We start from the raw sequence: 20,807 nt of genomic DNA, 5'->3' as shown, positions 1-20,807 counted from the left end.
GATAAGGGTGACAAAAATATGTATTAAGTGCATGGAAAAGGACAGAAAGGACATGCAGAAGGACAGTCTAAAACAAGTCCTATGACTGGCTAACAAAAAAGGTATGAAAGCAGCATACAAATAATGCCCCAACAACAACAACAACCAAGGGCCAACTAGAACAAAAAATAGAACCAACAACGAACAGAATAAAAGAAATGAAATCCTTTCACACACACTGACCGACCGTATATACAATATATAAATATATATATATATATGTAGTTAGTTGTTAGGGGTTTTCTGGGTGGGGGCGGAGAGAGCCAGAGAGAGAGAGAGAGAAGAGTCAAACAAAAGACCCGACATATATGAAATGCGAGTGATGGTTGAGACAGTGGCTAGGCAGGCGGGCATGTGGGTTGGCTCAGACTAGACCAGAGGGCAGAGGGCAAAGAGTCAGGGGGTCACAGAACAGATGATGTGGGCCGATGGTAGTCCGAGTGGCATAGAGGACCCCACAACAAGTTGACACTTTTATGAGGCACTTAAATGACACAACAACAACACATGCTTTCCCCTCACGCTCTCTCCGCTCTCTTGAGGCGGGCGGTATGGAGGATTTAAAGGGTCGTCGGCTAACCTGCATGAGATTGACATGCAAACAATAGAGAGTGGGGCGTGGCATGGCGTGCCATGGCGAGCGCAACAATTGCAATTGTCCAGCTTTTGGAGCATTTGCCAGGCAGGTTACACAGCATTGGCCATCATAATGCCAAAAGACTACAATGGGATAACACAATAGATGGCAACGACTGGACATTACTACCACCAGCATAGGCCAGGAACAAGAGCGAGAGCGAGAGCAGAAGTAGTAGTAGGATATTATACAAATATTTTGACTACCATAACAAAGGCAACTAATTTTTAGCCAGAGAAGTAGCCCCAAAAATAAATGGCTACAGTGAATGTGGGGAGCGTTTTCGGGCGAGGGGAGCAGCCAACCTAAATAAATAATTGAAACTGCCAACTTCCGCTTACGTAGTTCAACATTCCATCAGCCATCCATCAATTGAGTCAGTCAGAGTAGTCAGTAGTCCCCATTGAGTCATTCCTCAACCAGTCCCCCACCCCGACCTCAAATACATCCATTTCTCTCCTCCCCTTATCATCTCTTTACCAAGTCACCATCAACATTTCCCTTGTTGCCGTAAATCAGTTGACTGGCGCATTGCCAAAAAACGAACAAAATAAAAGAAAGACGAAAATTATGAAAATTGAAAAATATAAGTTGTGAAGAGACTGACAGACAGAGAACGAGTGGGAAAGAGACTGGCCGAGACAAACAGCAAAAAAGCTGATAGAGAAAGAGTGAGAAAGAATGGGGGAAATTGGAATATTTTCTGACACATTTTTATCGCTGAAATTGTCAAAGAGTTTAAGCATTTTAGACCGGGGGGTGCAGTCATCCTTTTGCCTACCTTATTGACAGTTCCTATCGATATATATGTACCTATATATATCTCCTTTTCTCTAGGTATGTATAATATACACGTGTATATATAATTCTAAAGGTTTATTTCTTACACCTGCGACAAAGCAATAAAGGAAAATCTATATGAGATGAAAGAAATGCCAATATGAAAATGTTAGAAAATAAAAAGAGACAAAACTAGCTTTGCATCCATATCCAAGCCAGGTTTTTTCTCTTTAAATAGATTAACTAAACTAAAAATGCTTTAACTCTATATATCAGTGTCTTTAAGATTTTCTATGCATATTTCGCTAGTAGTTTGATAAATATACAATTCTATGCGATTTTAAATAAAATTCGTTATACAAAGAGATAAGGCGCCAATTCACTTACCAAAGTTAATTTAACCAACATTTTTGGAAGAGTATACAAGGCAACTGCCAATGATAAAAAAAATTGAAATTTGAAATTGAATTCCATTGTGGAAATTTGATAGGTGAAAAAAATGAGAAAAAACGCGGCGCAATCAAATTATGAAACGTAAATCAAATTAATACATAAATTTATTTAGCACCTGTTGTCGTAGTAAGCGAGAATAAAAGGGTATACAAAAAGGAATCTCATATAGATATACTCTTGGGAAATCATTGATTTTACTCTCAAATGTAAAAGTTAAATACAATTGAGCAATAAATTAAATTGAATTTTCGTTTTCCTGTAAATTGCATTGAAAACTAATATTATTTGTGATTTGTTTTTTTTTGTTTTTTTTTTCCTTTTGCTTTCTGTGTCTGGTTATCTGCCATACAAGTCTTTTATGTTGTTTGCCATAATGTATGTTGCCATACAATTAAACCAAATAATTAGATAATATATTGTTGGGAAATACAAAAAAAAAAAGAACACAACTAAAACAAGAAAATGAACAATTTTGAAATTGACAGCTATTGGCTAAAAGCAAATTCACTGGCAAACAGAATAGCACGCACCAAAATCATGAAATCTATTATAACAAAAACAAAAAAAAAAAAACACATCGCACAGCAAGTACAACAATTATATTGCAAACCAGTTAAAATAATCTAATTTTTAATTGTTTTCCCCATTCGACATTAAATGGGGCTTAATTCTAAATGACATAAAGCCAATAGATTAAAGGTTTATCTGAGAGTTTAAGCAAAAGTTGGCCAATATGAAGATGAGAATGCTAAGAATGAACATAGAAATATAATGTAGCTAGAGAATTTCCTGCTGATTATGCTTGAACTAATGTTTCAAATTTTTAAAGTTTACCGCTTAAAAATCGAGCAATAATTTAGGTGGTCTATTCCTTCAGTAGAAGTTCAAGTGAAAGCTTTGTTGCTGTTCAATATAATAGCCATTGCATTTGATCAACTTTTAGCCTCTCATCTTCTTTGGTATATCAAACAAATTTCCAATTTTCCATCAGTTGATGTTTGAACGGCATAAGGAGGAGTGGCAATATAAACAGTGTCTTTCTTCACTGTGTTGACACACAACACAGTCGCAGCAACAGCAACGCCTTCCATCCTATTCTCTCCACCCTTCCCACACTCCCGGCCTTTGGTCCTCCTTTCACCGTCTTGTATAGATGTTTTCTTCAGTGCTTTAGCCCAGCATTCGATATCGCGCCATTTCGCTTCAATCATTTCAATCAGCTTTGGTTCACTTATAGCCTTACTTACATTGACTTGCCTTTTGGCTTCTGGAGGGGGTGGTAGCGCAAGGATAGCTGACTGGTTGCTTGGTTGGTTGGTTGGTTAGCTGGCTGTGGTGTTGTGTTGTGTCCTGGCGTCCCTAGCCATCGGGGTCCTTTCCATCACTCACTCTTACACTTTCCTTTCGATAGAGAGCTTCCTGCTGAGTAAAAAGTGTTTATGTATGTACAAAAAGTATCTTTACTGTGTGGGTGTCGGTGTGGGTGTGTGTGTGTGTGTGTCGGTGTCGGTGTGGGTGCGAGTGTATTTGTGTCTTTAGATTGAACTTTAATCAAAGTAAACTTTTATGCGCTTTGGCTACACATTTTTAAGGCGCTTTTTTCGTTGATGGATTTTGATACTACTCCCTCACATTCTACTTTTATTTCTCTTCCTCGCTTCATATCGTTCTCATCCTTCCTCATTTTCTTTTACCAACATCCTCAGCATATTGTGCGTTTTCATGTGAAGAACGCAACTAAAAATGTAACAAGAGAAAAGGAGAGAGGGGGAACGAGCCGAAAAAAAAAACCAGAAAGCAAGGAGATGGAGATGATGGTAGAGTGGAAAGCCAAAGCTATAAGAAAAGCTGTAGCGAAAAAGTGCAAAAACTTTAAATTGAAAACTGTATTCAAGCGTTAAATTGGCTTTTTCAACGTTTTTCAAACCACACGCAGCAGCAGAATACAAACACCTACCAGTACCAGGTAGTTCTCTGCAACTGCAACCTGCCATTTGCCACCCTATATATATACCTCTACATATCCCCACCTCTCTACCCTCCTTTACCCTTTCTTCTCTATCGTACTGTGTTTTTAGCGAATTGCACTTTCGCCTTTCATTTGCGCCGTGTTTTTTCCGCTTTAGATATGAACTGGTGCTTTAAATTTTTTTGCGGTGCCTGATTTCGAATAGCAACTTAAACTTCAAAAAGTCTAAATTGCCAACAAAGTTGCCATGTCAAAAAGTTACCTTAAAGTCGTCGCCACCCATCCCCTTCACGTATATACGATAAATTCCAATAATCGTTATATGTATTGCATGTTAATTATGCTGCGGCCAATGATTCTCTAGCTTGTTATTTTGTTGTTGCGGTTTGTTCTGTGCGTTCAGTCGTTTTATTGTCATTGATTCATTCATTATTTGTGTGTGTATGTGTGTTTTGTGTATTCAATAGACGCAATGACAATGGCGCGACATATGTGGCCCCACCTGAGCCACAGCTCAGCCCAGCTCCATCTCCTACTCCTACCCCCTACCCACGATATGCTTATGCCCATCATAGGCAATTCTATGATTTTGACATTTCGGTTTTGTGAAGCGCCTTCCACTGCATGCAAATGACATAACGAACAGTTCTCTCTTGTTTTATATTTATATATAGAGTACAACAGAAGGACACTTGGGTCAGAGTGGATGAAGTTTTCTCTGCCACCTTCTCTTTCTCTCTGAGAATCACAGTTTCGTACTATCTGTGATCCTTCAAGCAAACACTTATCAAATTATCTTTACCTCAACACAACGTGCAAACAAAAAAATGAAAAAAAAAAAAACATTGAGAAAGAATAATAAAGCATTGCAATGTTGTTGTTGTTGTATTGGCTTCTGCGCTTGGTCTTTCCGTCGTCCGTCTTTGGTCGTCTCCTTCATGCCATTGCGTGCCAGATAGCCATCAATATACTTTGGCGATATTTATGAGGCGCGCCCGCAGGATACAGGCTTTAATGATAGCCCAAAACAGGGCACTTAATTTCCAGTTGGGAGCCCCAGCAGAAACAGCAGCAGCAGCAGCACAATCAATAACAATTTGATGAGGGCCCCCACCAAGGCAAAAAGGATCTCAAATCCCACCTAGGCCAGAGGGACGCTTAATTGTATAAATGTATGTGTGCGAAGAGACGGCGTGTTAGCAAAGTGTGTGTAGCATGCCAGAAGTGAGGGAAGGGGGACTGTGAAACGAAAGCGAAATAATAATGAGGGTAATATTAAGTAGTAGTCGAAAAAAAAGAAGAAATAACAGCACTAAAATGGAATCAAAGAGTATAACTTCTTATTTCTTGCTACTACTACTACTACAGCCAAACAATAGCAAAGAAACAGAAACTTTTCTTCTCAGCACCAAGCACCCCTCCGCCTTGCACCCCTCTCCGCCTCACTTACTTTGCTATACTTTTCTTTCATTTTTATACCCTTGGTGAAAGGGTATATTAATTTTGCTTAGAAGAAGAACGCATAGAAGGAAACATCTCTGGGCATATAAAGTATTTATATTCGTTTATTTACTTTAGGTAGTTCGAATCACTATACTAAAAACTAAAACTAATAATTTAAAGAGCAATCAGTCGAAAAAAAAATTATTTTCGGAAAGAAAAACATTTCATATGGGATTAAAACATAAGTTATAGATTACTATAATTCTGGCATATTTGATCAATGTTTTCAAAGCTATCATATAAACATCCGATAAAATGATTCTAGCTTGATTTTGTGAATCGCTCTTTGGCAGAAATTTGCCTAGGTAAGAAAAGGCTAACAGAAATACTTGCCAAGGGTATACAAGCACCGCTACATCCAAAGTTAGTCCTGGCCCTTTGGATTTTAGTTTCGTTTGAGTTCCTTTTGTACGACGAAACAGCCTTTTAATGCGAAAGAAACACGCAAGAGACCCGAACGAATAACCAACCTAAAACCCAAGGCGATAGCTAACCAATTTGTTGTTGTAGTTGCATATCAAGCACACACACACAAACACACATAAAACTAGCATGAAAATATTTATATAGTTTCCTTCTGGTTTTTTCGTTACATTTTCGTTTAATTTTCCTTTTTAGTGTGTGTGAAAAAACTAATAAAGGGCAATTTAGGCAATCGTTTTTGATGAAGGAATAATTTTTTCTTTTTGTTTTTTTTTTTTCTTGTTTTGTGCGGGCAACGACAATGGAATTTATAATGCAATTATTAAGAGTTGATTGAAGTGAAGTGAATTCAAGTGAAGGCCCAACAATTGATAGGCTCACGACACTCTTAACTCACACACTCTCCCGCATATGTACATATGTATGTATGAAGGATATTATTAAAGCCATCTGTGGTTCTATGTGTTTTCATCTAGGTTACCATACTTACACCCCCCACCTTCTCCCCATTCGCCATATTCCACCCTCACAGCCACATCTCTCATATACATTACACAGCGCACTTAATCAAACGCCCACATTTCATGTCATCTCTTGCCATACATCTTTGTTAAGTCAACGCTTTGGCAATCACAAGAGAAAACAAGACAAAAAAAAATTACACGCAAAAAGCTTTCGCCACATCCCAAAATGGAGCCAAAATCCTAATCAAAATGCCTGCAGCTAAGGCCAAAATAAATGTAATACAATGTACAATAATGTCTTTATGATACCCTGGAAATTTTACCAAGAAAAAACTAAATGCTACCGAAAAGTATATTTTCTTAAAGAAAGCATGAATATTTCATTTTATAAATTAAATAAAAATAATTAGTCTGTGTGTGTAATATTAGACATAAACTACAAGAATTAAATAAGATTTAAATGTTTCTCATAGACACAAAATCTTTTACTTAAACTAAGAACTTTGATTAATTGAGAAGTCGCGAGAAGTAATTAATTAATAGAAATACATCGATAAGTCGCGAACAAACAAGAGCTTATCTGCTTGAACATGAAACGTTTCTATATTTAATCAATTGGCTCCATTAAATTAATAAAGTATTTTAAACGAGCTTATTTTAGGCTTGATGTAATTTTATAGATTATTTTGTTACTTTATATCCTAGTTGAGTGAACAATTTTAAAACGCTTCAAAACCAAATTAAACCAAGCTAAATCACGATAGTGTTTTCACTTTCAAAAGATCACATTATGTAGTTCAACTCATAATTTTGATCAGTTTTTTAATTATGTTATTTAAAAAAAAAAACAAGATTAACCTGATATTACCTTTAGAATAAAAATGTTTAGCTACTTTAAGCTTAGAAAGGTCTTTAATTATTGGTGAAAAGGATAAATATAAAATTGTATGTAAATAAAGAAATCATAGAATCAAACTTCTATTTGCTTTTGTTTCTTTTAGTTTTAAAAATGTAGGAATTAAACTCAACTTGCTTTAATCCAAAAACCCCCGGTAATTGATCTTTCAACTGCTCAAATGTTGCAAAAAAAAAAACCAAAGAATTAAACTTCTATTCGTTTTAATTTCTATTAGATTCGCATGCATAAATTCCTTCCTTTGTATATACATATTTTTTTATTAAATTTTTTAAAATGAAGAAGCTTCTTTTTGGTTGTTAATGGTTGACTATAAAAACATAATTCTATGCATTCTGTGCTATGCAAGAAATATTTCTCGTCGAGTTAATTCAAATTCATTTTACTCTTACTTAGTTCTACTTAAATATATATTGTTTTTTGTGTTCTTGTTGTTAAAGCCATTACATTTATTTATGCATTTGTATTTAGCTCTCGTTATAGAGCGGAAAGCGAAATAGGTTCATGAGTGGTGTGGCAAGAGGGGTGGACTAAAGGGAATGAGGAGCTTCATGTGGGTTACCACGTCGACAGAGTATATGCTCTCTCGCCTCATTTGACACTGAGCGTTAAAAACATTTTGGTTGTTGTTTTTTTGTTGTTGTTTAATTTCGATGCCAGTCACGCATATCCTGGCAGGCGCCTCACCTTCCTCAACTTCCTCCCTGTGCCCATCAAAATCCCCCATGCCCCTGCAGGCCTTACAGTGCTGCCAAAAGCCTTGTCATTTCTCTTTTTTTTTTTTTTTTTAAAGCTATTTATAAATATTTCGCCTTGTATCTAATGTTTCTTTTGTTATATTCTGTACGGCTGGCTTTAGTTTCGTTTACCACTTAAGACATTTCCGGTATGGCAATAATTGCTTTGCCCTAGGTATGTATACACACATACACACACACACATACACACGAGTAGTGTGTAAAATATTTCTACTTATGTACATATGTCTGTACATATGTATATGTATACAGATACATCGTGTACATTTGTATGTATTGCAAAATACCAAGTAATGGAAAATGCGTGCACCCGCCAGTCAGTCATTCAGATTTCAGGCTATCTATCTATTTTTGAAATTTATGTTTTAATGTTTTTTTTTTTTTCTTCAAAATTCCTTTGGCGTTGTCGTCGATGGTGATTTTGACGTTGTTGTTGTTGTTGTTGTTGTTGTTGTTGTTGTTGGGCTTCTCTGATTCTGGTTGTGAAGTGAAAAAGGCAACGCCCCAGTCTCAAATAAGTAAAGAGAAACAAAAAGCAACCAAACGGCGCAACAAAAAAAAAAAAAAACACAGAAACAAAAATTTCTATCTTAATGAATTTGACCCCCAGTGTCAATTTAAACTGATTAAATGCCCAGACCCCGGCCATGCTCAGAGGCCTCCTCTAACTGGCATCTGTTCTAGAGAGAACGAGAGACAGAAAGAGGGAAAGAGAAAGGGACACACAGACACAATGTTGAGATGGTGATGATCATAATGATGATTCTGATGAGTAAGCGAGTCCGCGCCTTAGTCAATTGCCTTTCCCTGTTACTCTAACACAGAGCAAAGCGGAAGCAGCTGCTTTGCTCTGTCAACAATATTTGCCTTTTTGTACTTTGAATACTCTATACTTATAGCCGCCCATCCAGCCAAGGGTGAATCAGTGGCAACTTTGAAATTTGAATCTCGTTCGATGATGAAACAAAGGGTGAAAGGGTTACAACCAAATTGTAATAATTTAAGGTTGCCAATTGTATCTAAACTGAAGGCAAACCTAACAATTCAACCCCCCATTATGATAAGGGTATCTTAAAGTCGTAGTTGACTTTTCTTATTTAACAACCTCTTCTTTTTTTGTGTAATTGAAACATTTGCCGAGCAATTTTTTATATTTCAATTTGTTTACATATGTGCATGTGTGTGTGTTTTTTTTTTTTTTTTTTTAATTCATTTATTACATAAATAACAACAAAATATATGTGTGTGTGTGTGTGTGTGTGTGTGTGTGTGTGTGTGTGTGTGTGTGTGTGTGTGTGTGTGTGTGTGTGTGTGTGTGTTGGAGGGCGGCGCATACAACCAAACCAAAATAACAAAAATTCCAGATCATTTACGCCTAATTTAAATCTACATAAATTGTATACATGTGCTTCTCTTTTTCACTTGCTAATATTAATGTCACACAATAGATTGATATATATATGTACAGTGTACACATATAGTTTTATTTGCATCTGCAGCTGCAACAAATTCAATGACTTTTTCCATACTGAACTCATGCGAGCATAAGCGGCTTTTCCGCTAATATTTATACATAAACTTTGTTAGCAATATCTGCAATAATTACCACCCATCCCTTCCCCTACCTCGTTTCGATCTCTATCCCAAAAAAAAAAAAAAAAAAAAAATTTAAAACCTATTTAAAATTCTAGAAATTTACGAATTTTGTGTTTTGGTGTTTGTTGATAAATAAATACATACATAATTAATATGAACCAAACCGCAGGCATGCCGAACTTATTTTTGGCAATCTGCAACTGACAGATACAATTATTAATACCAAAAAATCGATTGAGTTTTGTTGGACAATTGACGAATTCAACAAAATTTAAGCCAAACATAGTTAAAGCTTATGATTTAAGTGGTGGGAAACCGAGTGGAGCTGACAAATTTTCATCATTCTCCCCCCAACCCTAGGAGCCGCCATTGATTAACAAACAGCAACCAAATTATAAGCTCCCAAAAAAAAAAAATTGCCAAAATATTCAAATTTATTCAAATAAACATTAAATGGCAATCTGTTTTTGGATTAATTGTAATAGCTGCTTATCGACAATTTCAATTCTGGTAACATAATTTGAAGCTTGAAACGTTTGTGGGTATTATGTTCAGAATCACAATCAATCGGGAAGTTGAATTATAATTGAGAAAATTGTAAATTTACGAAAATTGGAAAGAATTTTATAGCTATATATAATTATTAGAATTGCCTTTTTCCATTTTGACTATTCCTTATGCTAATTTTCTGTGTATTTCTTTTTACTTTCAGGTATGTGTGTACAACAACAACAATCCGAACAAGTCAAGTCAAGGGAAACGAAATCAAAATAGAAACATTTTACAAACAACACTCTAAGTACTTGGCAATTGAGTTAATTTTGAATTTTAAAAATTTTCAAGTTTCATTTTAATTTACAAAACAACATTCAAAAAAAAATAATGTTTACTAATTCATATTATAAATACATTGCGACAGCCTTAGTCATAAGTCCTCTTTAGGGATGGACTGGAAAGGGGGACTATTTTAATTCCTATATATACATATGTATAGTCATTTAGGGAATTTTTTTTTGTCGTTGTGCCATAAGCGCTTTATAATACCGCACCTTATATACAATTCAGATGTGCGATATGGATGGTATACACCTCGGCACTGTGGGGGCTTATTTACTACGCATTAATGCCAGAAATTAAAATGCTATACCGTATGCCATTCTGCCGCACGTTGCTTGTTGGTGTTGCCATTGCCATTGCCAACATAATGAGCAGAAAGGGGCTCTGGCTCCTACAATTCATTTGCCGTTGTCGTTTTTTCGTCGCCGTCGTCGTCGTCGTCGTTGTCGGTTTTTGTCTGGAGTCTAATTTTAGCCCTGCCTGCCAGCCTGCCGGTCTGTGTATGTTGTGCCTGAATGGCCTGCTATTGGGTCTGCGGCTGGGCCTCAGCCTGGGCATACACAGGCAGTAGCCACAGTCAAATACACAGCATGGGGTGCCCACTTTAAATCTCAACAGCAAGAGCAACAGCATGAAAGGGCGAAAAACTGGGGGAAAAACAAAAACACACACAAAGGCACAGAGAGAGAGAGAGAGAGAGAGAGAGAGAGAGAAAGCAAATGAGAGATGAAGATGAGAAATCCTAAAAGAAAGAAACTTTATTAAAGAGAAAGAGCTGAACGACGACAACGACAACGACAACTGATGTAGAATGAAGGACGGACGGTAGCACTCCATACGCAATTACGACAAATCCACTTTGCTACTCTTCTTTTGCTGGTGCTTCCACTGCTGGCTGACTGTCTGGTTGTCTGGCTGGGTGATAATGCGGACGAACCCCCAAGGCAGGGAAGAATAGGAGGAGAAAACAGCACTGAGAGTGGCGTGGGGTGAAGTGAAGTGAAGTGCATAGGGATAAAAATAGACAGAAAGGATATTGTAGCAAAATGGCAGCAGAAAACATACGAGTAGACGAAGAAAAAAGAAATGCTGGGCAAAGGCAAGACAAAAAAGAAAAATCCAGAGCTGGGTTGCAAATGTTGCATCCAGAAGAAATCTCAGCTGCTGCAAAATCTCACTCTTTCTCTCTTCTTTTCTCTGGTCGTCGTCTAATGCCATGTGTTGCATTTCAAAGTGTGTGAGTTATGGGCAAAAACAAGATAAAAAATAAAGGAGAAAATACCTATGTATACAAAAAGAAAAGGCAGCCATCAAGAGAGAGATAGAGAGACAGACAGAGAGAAAGAGTGCGCGAAAGAGATTAAGGAAGACAAAGGCAAAAGAATGAGATATATTGATTGCCGAGAGAAGTCCCTGAACAACACAGGTCATCTGACCACAATAGACTTCACTTATTTTACCTTTATTCACCTGCAAATCAAACCACATCATTGGAAATCAATCGAAGACAATTAAATTCAACTCCGAACCACATACAATTCTCCAATAGCATTCAAGCTTGCAATTTCCCTCTTATCCATTCTTAGCAGACAATTTCCATTATACAATAATTAAAGTCTATGGTCGATTGCGGTTGCCTGGCATAATTGCAAAACGCCCAATACAATTCATGAAGAAGGAGCAAATAATGAATAGTGGCTCCTAGAGACCACATCTACTCCTTCAGCTTGTCATGAGCGATGTAGATATGCAAATTAATATCTAGATAATTTTGGCTTTCAATATGAACTGTTGGTCAATGGTTTGCTTGCCAAACCGATTGCCTTATTGAAAATATTTTCATAAATATCAAAAACATTTGGCCTACCCTGTGAGTCATAACATGTGCGCCACAGCCACAGAGAATGAAATGAAGTTTGTTGTCCGATGAAGAGGCAAGAAGGAGCAAGATGACGAGCTGCCTTTCAGAATTTATTTATATACCCAAATATACACCTATACATATGCATATACATACATATATACACACATCTGTAAGTATTTTCAATATGGATATATATATTTACTGATTCTAGACCTTTAGGAAAGGAATCGTAATTAAAAACTGCAAAATATGGAAATATGTGTTCTCGAATCGAACTCTACGAAGAAAATACGAAGTAACTTTTACTATAAAATTTTAAAACTTGCCAATAGACAGGTATGAGTTCACCTTAACAGATAGGGTATTTCTTGGACAAATTTTAAACACATTTATAGATTATAATTTTAATCACATTTAGTCTGCATTGCTTCTTTTAGTCGAGCCCAATAATTAAATTTGGTGGCATTGGTTAGATTTAGTTATTCAAGTTTTACATTTAAACATTTGAAATGAATATGATCTGCGCAAATATTCAAAGAGTCCAAGTAAGACATTTTGTGGCTTAACTGTATGTTAAATGTTTTAATATTTTTAAATACCAAAATTTTATCCTTCGCTTTGATGGGCTAAGAATTAAATCTAAGACTTCATGTTTCTTAGTGAAAGATTCTTAAAAACTTTCCATACATCTATACAAATTGATCCGCCCTAATGGTCATGCTAAGCCACCAACTTGCTACAAAAGCAACTTCAGCTATAAATACGAAAATAAATGGTCAATAAAAAAGCTAAATGTATTAATTACGGTCACACTTTTTGTTTTTTGTAACCAGTGTTAGTCAATGTGCATGAATTTGAATGGCATTGAACAAAAAGTCTTTCTTTGCTATAAATAACTAAATAAATGATTCAACTTTTGAATTGAAACTTTAAATTTTCATTTAATGGCCACTTTATATAGCAAAGTTTCCTGATGACCAAAAGAAAAAGAAAATACAAAAACTTTCTTTTGCAAGCATAATTTGCAAATTTTCAACATTACTACTTTACTACAGTAAAAGTTACGGAATCTCTTTGCTTTTTGGTTGGTTTTTTTTTCACTCGTCTCCCGAATGCCATAGAACATTTATCACCAGGCCGCTCTCCTTGGCTGGCAACTTTACACCTTCACAAGCTCATAATTCTCTTTTCGTTGGTACCCCCACCGCAGCCTCTGCCTACCGTCACTTGGTCTGGCCACATTTCAATGTGCAAAATTTTAATTAAGGCAACAATGAGGGCCCATGGTAAGGGGAAGACTGCTTTACCTCTTTACCGTTCTCACTAAATCTCAAATGTCAATGAGTTGAGGTCACAATTTTTGCCAGCTTAACCCATTAGTTATATGCCCCATGGTTCTTGTAAAGAACTACCAATTCTCTGCTACTTCTCACTTCCCTTCCCTTCTGTATCCCCCCCCCACCCCCAAAAAAAAACCAATGTCAGTGGCAGGTGTCGCTCGGTGTGGCAAAAACTCTATTGGTGGTTGGGTGGCTGCTTCGTGTGGGTTGGTTGGTAGTGCAAAAATGATAAATTATCTGAAAAATTTGCAAAGCACCACAAAAAAAAAAGGAAAAGAGAAAAAAAAAAACGCAAACGCAAAAGTTCTTCCAAAAATTACGCATTAAATCATGCAGAAAAAAGTATCACTGAACGGAATGGAGTGCTATCGTTGAGGTGCCCCCACGAGTTAACAGTGTGGCAAGTCATTGTAAACTTTATAGCTGAGATTTCCCAAAGATGCGTAAGTGTGTGCAATGGGGTGGGGTGGTAGAAGGAGTGGGAGTAGGAGAAAGGGCAACAATTTTATCGCTCGCATGGGCAAGACGTGCATTGCATTATTATTTCTTGGAATAAAGAAAGGAGGGGGTTGAGGGACAGTCGGTTGGTTGGCTGGTCGGATGGGTCATGTTATTTTGTTGTTGTTGTTTGTGCCATTTTGATCTTCTGTTTTGTACGGTTGTGTCGTAAATTCGGGCAAACAAACGGCAACAAAAGGTAAGCTGCGATATTCATTCTAGCATAAAATTTAACCATCCATCCCATACTAGCAGCATAGCTATGGATGTTTTTGTTACTATTTGGTCTACTACTATTTTGTATTTTCATTATTATTACCAGTAAAGTTTTTGCTTTTGTTTGGATACGGTTTTTCTTTTTGGCTACTAGCACATATTTCATGGCTATGATTTACTCGTCGTTGTTCAGGGCTGTTACCGCCTACCCACAATAAACAACAAACAGCCAACAAGAGCAACTCAAGCAGAACAAGTGCCCAGTTTTGGCAACGCCCCCTCCGCCCCCTACCTACTATTACCACTACACTCTATTGCCATCGACCTGATCTATGTTTGTTTTGGCCTGACTTGGGTCAACTAGTTGAGACATGAACCTAATTTACTGGCTGAGTGCTTTTCATGCTTTCAAGACAAAATTTCCAAATGTCTTAGTTAGTTTTGTATATAAGTGTGTGTGTGTGTGTGTTCGTCCAATCCAATCCCTTACGTCTCTGAAGACCAAAAATTAATGCACGTGTTAACCGCATTGATAAATTAAACTTTCTTTAATACACATTTCAAGACTTCATATTGGCCAAAGAGAAAAATAATCCATGAAAATGGAATGGATTCGGAATAAGGAAATCGAAAACGTACTCAGAACTTGTCAGTTCTATGCCTTGACATACAACTTCTATATACAATGAATGCTTCACTTAAACTAAGTTATAATTTTACAAGGGCAACAAAATATTTATTACCGATTTCTCTGCATTGGTAGAGAAAATTCCTCCTACCCTGCTTAATTAATTGATGATTAAAGGAGAAACACTATTATGGGCCAATCCAGATTTCGGCGGTTAAGGTCAACACACATGAGATTAACTGGAATGTAACCATTTGAACCCCACGCTGAGAGCAGCCCTTTTGCTCTGAAAAGGGTTTCCAAACCATTTCATTTCATTTATTGTTTGAAAGGTCTCAAATTACATGTATGGTTGGCTCCGGTTAATTGCTGAAAACTTGCTAAACATTTGTCGATATGCATCGTGTATCCAGTTAACATGGCTTAATTGCTAGTCAGCACAAATCTCCTTACCCCATAAACACACGCCCACACATACACCCCCAAATACACCACTTCGCACACACAGTGCAGTTAAATGCATACAAATTACGCTTTTTATCTGCTGGCTCACTTGATGGCGGAGGGAGAACTAGAAGAAGGTAACTTGAGCATCATCCTACAAGCACTTGATATGCCATCTACTTGTGTGTGTGTGTGTGTGTGCGTCGAAAGAGAAAATACATACATAGATACGAGATACTGTAAGGCTAGGCCCCTTTAGGGCTCTCAGTTTTTAATGAAGGCTCATCAACAATGTGTTGAGCCATTAAGGTAGATGACAAGGACACGAAACCCACATCTACCAATTACTTAGTCGTCGTCGCCTATCTCTCTTTCTGCTTCTCTCTCCTGCTACAATCTGCGTTGTTCTCGTATTTAGAGAGTCGGTCGAAAAACAGAAATCAATTCATCCAGGCATATGTATATCCATTTCCATCCATGCAACATCTACAACACATCGTCAACATCGTCATCATCTGTAGCATCATTGCGATCCTTGTTGTTTGATGGCCAAACCAGACTCGTGTGGCTCATCTTCAGTCTCAACCATTTGACGGCAATAAATTTGATGCTTCTCCACGCTTGGATTGTAGCAAATATTGTGACGCCAAAAACATGAAGTTGTCTCAACCTCCATGGCACTACTGGGAGTCAGCATACACAATACCAGAATACGATCACGACCCTTTTTCGATATAATGCTCGATTGACGTATTAAGGATACGCGCACCTCAATGCGTTCATAAGGATTGAGAATGCCGCGACGAGGACTAATTTTGAATTTATCAAACACAGTACTTTGTAACTGCAAACGACAAAAGTAAGAGTGAGGCCAACTTAATGGTTTTAAGCTCAATGCAATTTACCTTAAAAGTCACTGGCTTATTCACCGTATTAGTTACTACCAGAATTGGCGTTGTTATCTGACTTGAAAAGATTAAAGAATCCGCTGGCGAAACCTGTATTAAATTTTGTTCCATTTTCGTAAATTTTTTTTTCGTACCAAAATAAATAAATAAATAAAGAATAATATGAAGAACCCAAAAGGATTTGGAAATAAAATTTTCGAACTAAACTAGTTGAAGGTTGATTTGTGAATGACTAAATTCAACACAACAAAAGTCAGGTAGAAAAATAGTACTAGACAAATGTCACAGGGCTAATGTGATTACTTTATTTTGAAAAAAAAAGAAGCGAAACAACAAATTGAAAACAAAAAGTGCTTTAAAGGCACACTAAGGTTTTGATCTCTTGACACTAATACATATCATATGTTTTGGCCTATCAAAGTGTCATCTCTTAAGATATAAGGACTTATTGAAAGTGTCAAGTATGTAAACTTAATAGACACACACAGACAATTGACCCATAACCCTGGCGCATTTAATTACAACTCACAAACATTTCAACACACTAAATCAAGCAAATCACAAAAGCCTATACACAACAACTAACCACTAAAGAACATGAAGAAAATCTAAACCACTCACTTTCGATGGGAAATGGGAAAAACGAAGGGGGACGCACACACACGCATACACGGAAATTCTCACACACTTTGAAGGCTTCCACAATCCTTCGCCCTTTATTGAGCATTGCGTTAGGGGCGGGCGGAGAGCTTAGCTTAGGCTCTTAGCCTAAATGACCAACAGCAGGCGTCTGGTGGTAGTGACCAGCAACGACAACAACAAGCTGTAAAATTAATTGATTTACAAGTGTGAAAATGCGCAGAGAGCGGCAAAAAAGAAACAAACAGAAATAACATTTCAAGAATGCGCAGCACAACAAGCTAAAAAAAAAAACGGAAAAACATAAAAACCGAAACAAAAAAAAAGATGTATAAAAAATGAAAGCTATACTAGTTCGACGAGCCGACCACGATATACCCTTTAGGGTAACAAGTACAAGGGTACTATAAATGAACTGATAAATTGTAAGATGAAAAGAAATAGAAGTTGTAGGATTTAAAAATAGAAATGTAAGTATACAGATTCGTCTTAACCATCCTCGAAATGTTAATATTTAAAATAATTTTTTCCTTTTCATTTCTTTAAAACACCCAAAGGTAATTTTTCCAAAAAAAAATGCCTTTATCGAAAATTAAAAATTATTCAAATTAATTTTTAGAAGATTTATTACATAAAAACCGGTCTTTAGATTTCATACTAAAGATTAGATTAGGAATATGGAATCGGAAATATATTATATACAAATTCTGGTATACCCCTTTGGTTTGCCCTTATTGGCCAGAGGGTATATGAAAACGAGCATTTAGTTTTAGCTTAGTTTGTATGAGTGTGAAATACAATCCGCTTAACGATAATTGCTGCTGCTGTTGCCTCTGCCGCTATTTTGTTGTCGTTGTCGATGCCTTTGCAGGTGTATGTGTAGTGTTTGTTGTATTGTGTGTGGAAAGCAAAATGAAGCAAACTAAAGCAAAGCAGCGCAAAGAGCCAGGTAACTCATACGCCCCATTCGCCTGAGTTGGCTTTACTTTTGTCGCGTGCTCTTTAAATCATACTTTATGGCAGGGGTAGGGGCACGGGCATCGGAACGGCTATGGCCACCGGCAAAGGACGACGGGACCCTTCCTTCCTAATCATCATTATCATCATCATGATCAAGATCCATAAATTGCGTGTAATTTTCGTTGGTTCATAAAGCTCATTTATTTTTCATAACCCACCACTCCCCTGCGAACGCGTCTCTCTTATGTCCCAAGAGGTAAAAGTGTGTGTGTGTGTGTATGTATTTGGGGAGGTCCACAGGAAGTAAGCTTTTGTTTTTCAGCCGTTAGTTCCTTCCGCTGTTTGTTTGTTTGCTTGTTTTGGGGCCAATTTAATAAGCCATAACAAAAGGCGTCTTTGGGCTTTGCGTGTTTAGTTAGGCTACACACACACACACATACAGATATCGTATATATATCAAACATTTTCGATATGCACTAGCTGATATCCTTTAAAGGTTAAGGCTTAATAAAAGGTGTGCCCATTGATTGCTTGTACAAAAGTGAGGGAGGAGCCCGGCATCTCCTAGGACAAATATTGTGTTCCCTGCTTTGATTGCATTAAATGCCTGTCCAAATCAATCAATGGCAATAACAAAAAGACTTTGCTGCCATGTCCTTTAGCTTGGCAGATTCATTTCTTTTCTTCTCCATAGTCGTCGTCGTCGTTGTTATTGCTGTCTTTGTCCTGTTCGCTTAAAACTTATTTTTTTTTTGTTGTTTCTTGTCATATTGGAAAATCGTTGCAATGATTGCAGGTCGTTTATTTATTGTGCAAACATGTTGCCAGTAGCACTTTCCCCTTACCTTTTCAGCTGTCTTCTTTCTATTCGTCATGGTCATGGTTGTAGCAAGTATATTATATATTGCAATCAAATATAAAATTTATGAAAATACATTTTACTAAGTGTACAATGAATTACTAATCGAATTGATGCAACATGTTTCTCTTTAAGAAGGGAAATTAGTTAGTTGGGGTATTTTCTAAGAGTCAAATTTCTATCTCAATTGACATTTTCTACTCATTCAAAAATAAATGTCAAATATATTTTCTTGTATTGTATTCAATTCTCCACTTTTACTTAGATTCTTTCAATATAAATATGTGTATTGAATAAATGTATAGTCTTTAAGGCTTCTGATAGAGTTCCCCTTGTTGGCAAGAAATGAAATTAACTACGCCACTGCCCAACACACACACACACATAGAAAAGCTGCTCAATTGCAGTCGTTTTTCGGGTAATTCGACACAGACAATTGATGTTAAAAAGAGAGAAGGAAGAAGAAAGGAAATTTAACTTCCACACTCTTTTTCTCATCCAACACAATTGTATGGAGTTTGGTTGTGCACATATATATATATATATATGTGTGTGTGTGTGTGTGTGTGAGAGAAATACGATATTTTTGGCTTGAATGCATTTTGCAGTGCGAAAAGTAATCGTAAAATCGAAATCGCCTTACCAACTGAAATTGATGTCATTGATTTCGCTTGATTAATTTAATATAGTTAAACTCTTTCATACCAATTCCCTCCAACCTAGCATTCCTCTATGTATGTGTATACATATGTATGTAGTTTTCACTAATCGCTCTCTGTCCAATTAGGCAAACTTAAGATTTATGCTTCGCGCTCATTGCCTGGCAGATCAAACAGAAACAGAACATCACAAAAAAAGAAAATATGTATATGCATCTATAGAAAAAAGATAATATATCTCTTTCACATGAATCATCATATTTTCCATATGCCGTTGACGTTAACGCCGCGGCGCTGCCCCTTCCCCTTAGTTGCTGCTGCCGTTTGTGGCATGCATCATTGGAAATGAAATTCTGTGTGTAGTAGCCCTTTTCAGAGAGACATCAACAGCGACATCATTGGACACGCTTTCATGCTGCTTGTTAGCCCATGAAAGAAGCCAAATAAAAATCAACTTTGTGTCTTTTACTATATGTATATATATACCAAAAAATATATATATATATGTATATCGTTTCTACATTTATATATACATATATTTAGATATTTATTATACCATGCATACACCATACGGCAAAATGGTATATCAAATTCACCAAAATGTATATAACAGGTAGATAAAAGGAAGCTTTTCCGTATATATGTGCTTGAAAAGCATGGAAATCCGAGTCAATCAAGCCATGACCTTTCGTCCATGTAAACAGCAAGATGTCGAAGACTATAAGAGCTAGAGATGAGTACGTTCATGGGCGCCATGACTTTTTGAAAGTGTCCTAGAGCCCGCGGGGCACTTTGATATTATTTTTATGGCCGTTATAGTGCAATAATACCTGATCCTTAAAGTTGTAAAAAAACCTCACTTCTATAAGTTGTATGTATTATGACACTTTGTGAAAATACTACATGATACTTCCAAAAAATCATAACAATGTATCCGCTAGAACCAAATTTGGTATATAGACTCGTTTAGTATAAAAATTTTTGACACGCCCCCTTCCAAACCCCTAGTTCGAAAGGAAACGATAGTCTCTCCTACAATTTTCAAAATCCTACAAAAATTTATACAAAATCGAAAAAAAACACAGCAAAGGTTTAGGTAAATTTGGCACAAGAAGGAGTGAGATATCATAAAAAGAACTTTATAGACATTTATTTGGTCCTATATATTTAAAGCACTTATTTTACTTGGTGCATGGTATACCGAATACGGTGCGTTGTCTTACTTATTTAATGTTTTTGATGTTGTTGCGCCAATTGACAGGGACTTTAATTTCTTGTTTTCTTTTCTGACATTTTTCCTTGGTTGTAGTGCTTGTTGTTGTTGTTGTTGTTTTTTTTGTGTTGATTTTTTAACTTTTATTTCAATTCATTCCGTTCGCTTTGCTCTTGTCAACGCATCTTTTGGCTGCCATAATTC

At 36.7% G+C, this 20,807-nt stretch overlaps 2 protein-coding genes across 15 annotated transcripts in view; one reads left to right on the top strand and one right to left on the bottom strand.

The window, feature by feature from the left end:
- LOC6646383 (homeotic protein female sterile) overlaps window positions 1-20,807 on the top strand; it is a 102,247-nt gene that overhangs the window by 40,449 nt on the left and 40,991 nt on the right. The gene's annotated exons all lie outside the window — the stretch shown is intronic.
- LOC6646384 lies at window positions 15,601-16,520 on the bottom strand. Its single transcript, XM_002069025.4, has 2 exons — window positions 16,271-16,520; window positions 15,601-16,209 (listed from the first exon to the last, which is right to left on the bottom strand). Exons 1-2 carry the CDS (start codon window positions 16,382-16,384, stop codon window positions 15,889-15,891), a joined length of 435 nt encoding a protein of 144 aa, XP_002069061.1. The 5' UTR covers window positions 16,385-16,520; the 3' UTR covers window positions 15,601-15,888.

The sequence above is a fragment of the Drosophila willistoni genome (assembly GCF_018902025.1).
Source record: "Drosophila willistoni isolate 14030-0811.24 chromosome XR unlocalized genomic scaffold, UCI_dwil_1.1 Seg143, whole genome shotgun sequence".
NCBI classification, from domain to species: domain Eukaryota; kingdom Metazoa; phylum Arthropoda; class Insecta; order Diptera; family Drosophilidae; genus Drosophila; species Drosophila willistoni.
Note: the sequence above shows the minus strand (reverse complement) of the source record. Positions and strands in the feature narration are given on the sequence as shown.